Source organism: Onthophagus taurus, chromosome 7, assembly GCF_036711975.1.
Source record: "Onthophagus taurus isolate NC chromosome 7, IU_Otau_3.0, whole genome shotgun sequence".
Taxonomy (NCBI): Eukaryota; Metazoa; Arthropoda; class Insecta; order Coleoptera; family Scarabaeidae; genus Onthophagus; species Onthophagus taurus.
In genome coordinates, this window is record NC_091972.1 from 12,123,543 (window position 1) to 12,129,584 (window position 6,042).

A 6,042-nucleotide genomic window follows, 5' to 3' on the forward strand; every position below is an offset into this window, starting at 1 on the left:
TTCTGATTCATTAAAATTAAACGTTATTTATAATTAATCAAAAATTATACTTCGAGAAATTTCATAATATTTCTAGATTCTTCTCAACTTCACTGGAACATATCGAAACATTCTAGAATGTTGACAGGTAGTATAAATAGCGGTAGCTGATTGGGTTGCGTCAGTTCCAAACCAAACACAACCGCGAAAACATCAAATTCGCAACGAAAAATCCTAAGTCGTCGCAACTCCTAAACAAACACATCAACACAACGATTTAAAAATGTCTTTAATCCCGTTGATCTTCCGCGACATGGCTCACATGATGCGCCCCCTTCGCATGTTAGAAAACCACATGAGAATGACTGAAGAACTGCTTCAACCCTTCATGGTCGAAATAAATAAATCTCATAAAAGATTTCCATTGGATTACAAAGAACAACCGGAAAGCATCACCCACAACGATGAAAAATTCGAAGTTAAACTTGACGTTCAAAATTTTTCGCCAGAAGATATCACCGTTAAAACAGCCGGAGAAAATGCGATTCAAGTAGAAGCGAAACATGAAAAGAAAGAAGATTCCGGTTTTATCACGCGACATTTCGTAAGGAAATTTGTAATTCCTCGTGGACATGAATTGAAAAATGTCGTTTCAACTTTGTCATCGGATGGGATTCTTACCATTACTGCACCGAGGAAGGTCGATCCTGCGTTGGAAGAGAAAATTATTAAGGTTAATATTACTGGACCTGAAAGGGTGGAAGATAAAAAGATTGAAGATAAGAAGGTTGAGGAGAAAGAAGGTTAAAGAAAAGTAAAATTTAAGAAAAATTGATGTAGTTTAAATTAGGATTAATAAATTTGATGAGATATTAAACTATATTTTCTTATGTAAGTAGTTGTAATTTTAATTGTGTTAGGTTGAAAAATATGATGAAATAAAATGTTAATTTTGAAAATATAATTAATGTTTTTTTATATGTCCCAACAAAAAAATTCCTTAACCTTTTACATGCTTTTTTTGGCCATTTTTGTGTAACACGCCTTGACTGCAGAAAATTGTTATAAATTTTAGAATTGCTAGTCCAAAATTTGACTATTACCTTATGATAATATAACATTTACCATAAACAATTTATTTTTACTTTAGAATTAAAATTTTCGTTTTAACTAAAATAGTTACTAGTTACAGTATGGAATTATCCAACAATTGACAAGCGTGTTAGTACTATACCGTGACGTGTAATGTTGTTACAGTATAGAATTGAGTTATTAGTTGTTTACGCCAACCGTGTAGTTACTCCTGAGTGATCAATAATAATGGTTGTTGTTTTGATAAAATTAAAAGAATCAAATATTAAAGCTTTGGTAAGTTTATTTTCGTTGTTTCTCCTTCTTTGTCACAACATCGTTTGATGGTTCCAATAGTTGAAATCAACTTGGTTGGTTCATTGAAGTACAACTAAATTTAAATTCATACTTAATAGACTCTTTATACTTATTTATAACTTAAACTTAAAGCTAAATTTTTATAAGTTTTTCAGGTTTTTGTCTTCTGTACGAGCTTTTTCGCTGATGAGTTTTCGTTGATCTCTCTTTTTCTTCCATGGTGGCTTGCAGTCCCATATTATTTTGATATGTGCTGTGTTGTTTAGAAGACGACTTAGGTGACGTCATCACCCGAGTTGTCATTGTTGTTTATATTCTTATTACATAATTCTGTATTAAGTTCTGTTCTGATTTGGCTTCCCTGTTGTCTTAGTCTTGGTACTTTATCAAAGGTCTTTTATAAAACTCTAAATATTATATATACTGTTTTGTTTCTTGCAAAAATTCTATTAATAATTTCTTTTGTTATTCCAAATACGTGGTCTGTAGTGTATTTGCTAGTAATGGACGTAATGGTCCAATTTGTTTCATAAAATCATCTTTATATATTTTTTTAAAAAAATCTTTACTACTGTACTTACTAAGATTATACCTCTATAATTCTTGCAGTGTTTCTTGTCTGCTTTTTTGTGAAGTGGTAGAGTAAGTCCAACTTCGCATTTTTTTGGCATTTCGTTCGGAGTAAAGTTCAAGATGTGATTATAATAATATTCCTTTATTACCCAACAGGCATAGCATAAAAAAGGATAACAATATATTTTCAATAATGTAATAATACAATTGCCCAAATTTGATCCCGCTGGAACCCCTGAGGTAAAAGTGAACTCATTAGAAAAATATTCATTGTAAGCAACATAACATTTTCTATGTTGCAAATAAGAGACCAGAAGTTGAATTGCTGAAGGGACAAATCCGAAAGAGCTCAATTTATGCAAGAGAATTAAGAAGGTGCTACAGATAAACTCGGAAATCGTAGCCAAGTTGGTAATTGTAGAGCGACCGGAAACAAAACCATGCTGGGAAGCTGACACAAAGGGGCATGTGCTGGTGTGCATAAAAGAATATAATAACTTTTCAAATAGTTTAGCAAAATTAGAAATTATCGAAATTGGTCTATAGTTTGAGAGGGACCGGAGTTTATAAACCGGCACAATTCTTGATCGTTTCCATCGTTCAGGAAATTCACAGGACGTAATGGACAAGTTAATAATAAATTTAAGAGGGCAAGCAAATATATAACGGCAGTCTCTGACCATAAAACTTGGCAACAAATCATCTCCAGCAGTATGCTTATTAGGAAACGTTGCCATTAATTTAATTAGCTCCTCTTCTGTAATGATATGAAAAGAGTATGGCAACGGATTGAAATCAAATTCAATGAAAGTGCGGTCAGTAGATACAGTGTGAACAGCAGAAAACATGTTAACAAAAGCATTTACAATATCTTGAGGATCAGCAAGAACATTGCTGTCATTATCAATCAGATTACTGGATATTCTTGTGGTTTCTTAGCTCGGAGAAAATTCCATATACTGGACAGATTTGTTTTGATGGTATCTTGTATGTTGTTAAGATACTTAATGTAAGTCGCTTAAATTCGTTATAAAATACTAGTTTTTTTGTTTTGATCCATTTTTTGTGATAAAATTTTTTAATATTAATACGTTTCTATTTCCGCCGAAAACCATGGTTGGTAAGAATTATTAGATTTGGCTTTAATAGGGATATGTGTATTAATCATCGCATCATAGAAGACATCCAAAGCCTCAATGACATCGGTATGGGAAAGCAAAAAAGACCAATCATACTTAAAGAAGTGATCATATAATGCAGGGTAATTTGCTCGATGGAAGTTATATCCTAAATTATCAGAAGATGGGAACTGCTGTTGATTAGTAGGTGTAGAGTGGTAAACTTCCACTTCAAGACTGGAATGATAAGAATCATCTGGTACAACTGGATTATCAGATCTTATTATGTGAAAATTCAGGTCAGCATTAGAGATCAACAAATCCAACATTCTGCCTATACATGAACATACTTTGTTCTTTTGTAGTCCACATTTTTGTGCTACCTGACTGTCTTTATTGTTTGTACAGTCTCTTCGTATTTTTTTCGTTGTCAGTATCTTCTCCTGATGTTATATGTTACTACAAGTTTTCTTTTCATCTTCACGTCCATCGTTTCATTTACAATTATTTCGATTTTTTTCTTTTCCAATTAACACGACATCTCGTAATGAAATGCGAAACTAACTCGATTTCTTATTATCGCTTTTACTAACCCAACCCGAAAACGATTTATTACAGTTAATAATCATTTTCATTCAATTAATTCTATTCCTTGTTGTTGAAAATTTTATTTGGAACTTTTTCCAACTCAAATCATTTCTCGATTTATTATTCAAAAACTTCATACACTTTTTAACTTTCTCAAAAATAGAGGGTGCTTTAGTTCAATTCGAAAACGCCTACATAAACAAACAGATGGCGCATAAACACCTTATTTCCATTCATTTCCATACAACCAAAATGTTTTTCAAAAACTTTTCATCATCACAAAGTTAATGTTAAATTCTCCCAGTTTACTCTTCTAGTTTAACGTAGCTGGACTTGTATTTATTCTTATAATGTCAATAACAAACAAGTGTTGTAATAAACAGAACTAGAATGTTCTAGAATATTTTCTGAAAAAAAGTAATGATAGGATAAAATTTAATAAAAGACTTTAATAAATTTGAAAAGTTAGTGTATTATTTTAAATTTTTTAGGGGATAACTTTAGGGAGATGTTAAACTTGTTGCACCGAGGGGAGTTCTTCATCAACGATGGCTGCTAGTGGAGGACATCTCAGTTTCCATAGAGTGTTCATAAGTCCACCGGTTTGGATGCACTCGTTTGCACATTCCGTTAATCCACCTGTTTTGAAACACTGGTCACACGTCAATATGCAAACGTCGATGGTGTCCAATAGATGGCGATGAAAACCAAATGCGTGAACCGTTACCGTTGCCATGACGATTGAAGCTAGCAATAATTTCCACATTTTTGTCTAAAAACAAAGAAAAGAAAAATAATATTTTTCTTTGTATATTGAGTTGGTTATATGCCACTAGCTTAAAGATTGGGATAGGTAAGGGTTGAGGTTGTTCTACATTGAAAGCCCACCGTGAAGCTTTCGGTTTTACGGCGAGAAAACTTCGTGGCGCTTTTAAAATAACTCGACGGCGGATTCCGGAGACTTTTTGGGGGCGGTTTTCGGGTGCAGTTTGTATTTTATGAGAAGGGTTTTCTGGTTGAGGATATACTCGGCAAAGTTTGATATTAAAAGACTTTCAAAAAAGAAACAAGAATTTTTGGATAGTCTACGTTATTTGAATATTTATAAAAATTTAACTTAATATTACTCATTTTAACTTTTTTAGCGGGAAGGTAAAGTTCTATTTAAAGTGGAGACTTTGATAAAGTTAAATATTTGTTTTTCATTGACGCGAGGTGGCGTGGGTTGTTCGTGGTAAGGTATCGGAAATGCTTGTTCGGTTAGAATTGCGAAAACTTTTCACCTGTCGACCAAAATTTCAACATAGGGCCAGTTCTCACGCCTGAACTAATGTTGATCTAGCGAACATTATTATCTGCCTGACCGGGTCCGAGAGGTGCTCTGTCTGTATACGCTGCAAATTGCAATTACGTCTGGTACTTGGCAGTATTCACTGTTTGCATTTTACGTACAATTAAATGTTAAACACGCTTGTCCTTCACTTTAAATATGGACATGCATAATGCGGATTTATTTCAATGTTTTGCGTTTATAATCCTAAATAACATAATAAAATATAAAACAATAATTTTACAACTTCAAAACGAGCAACAGACTAAATATCTCAATACTTTGAAATGCACTCTAAATTACTCGATCAATTATTATTATTAGAATTTACAAAAAAATACATCTGATGCAATAAACCACCCCTGTAGTTTAGAAACAATTAATAGTGACTATCTTTCCTTAGATGTCGCATTATCACCAGACTTTGAGAACTGGCAGAAACCTTATACAGTTCAAAAATTAAATTGGATTTTGATTTCAGTTATACCTTTATGTTCTAGACTCACGTCGGGATTGCTAAAGTTAAGGAACTATATGAGTAAACGATATATTGTTTACACCATGAAAATCTGTATTACGAGTAGAGTTGCTGTTTAAGCATTTTGAGAAAGCTTGTAGAATTAGCAATTCTATAGATATAGGCACAAACCTAAGCTATATTGGAAATATAGAAGTTTTCGACTAACAAATTCTACAGAAATAATATTAAAACTATTTGAACCGTAAAAAGATTTTGATCATCGAAGACATCTCCTCTAGACCATAAATAAATTTACATGTCATTCACGTAGAAGTGTTTCTGGCAGTATTTAATTGCATGATGTAATTGACAACACCGAACTCTGCGAGCAATTATACCTAGTTCATTACATGTGACCTCGATCGATACTTTCCAACCACTACTGCTTGCTGTCAATCCATAAGTGAGTCGGTTAACACGTTTTTTGAGTTGTTATTTAATCTAGCAGATATAGCAGTCTTATTTATGCAAAATAATCTAATCAGCTTAGTGCCCAAAGATGTTATTTCTAAACTGCTACTTCAGAGTTTCGTTTTTTCTTCAAG

General features: G+C 32.8%; 1 protein-coding gene across 1 annotated transcript; it reads left to right on the forward strand.

Moving 5' to 3' along the window:
- The first annotated feature begins 124 nt into the window (after window positions 1-124).
- Window positions 125-943, forward strand: LOC111420939 (protein lethal(2)essential for life-like). The gene has a single exon (XM_023054031.2). The coding sequence runs from the start codon at window positions 263-265 to the stop codon at window positions 785-787; it is 525 nt and encodes a 174-aa protein (XP_022909799.1). The 5' UTR covers window positions 125-262; the 3' UTR covers window positions 788-943.
- The last annotated feature ends 5,099 nt before the right edge of the window (window positions 944-6,042 follow it).

Bases quoted from the DNA above. Each gene is read 5' to 3' on its own strand.
- LOC111420939 (XM_023054031.2), top strand. From the start codon at position 263: ATGTCTTTAATCCCGTTGATCTTCCGCGACATGGCTCACATGATGCGC.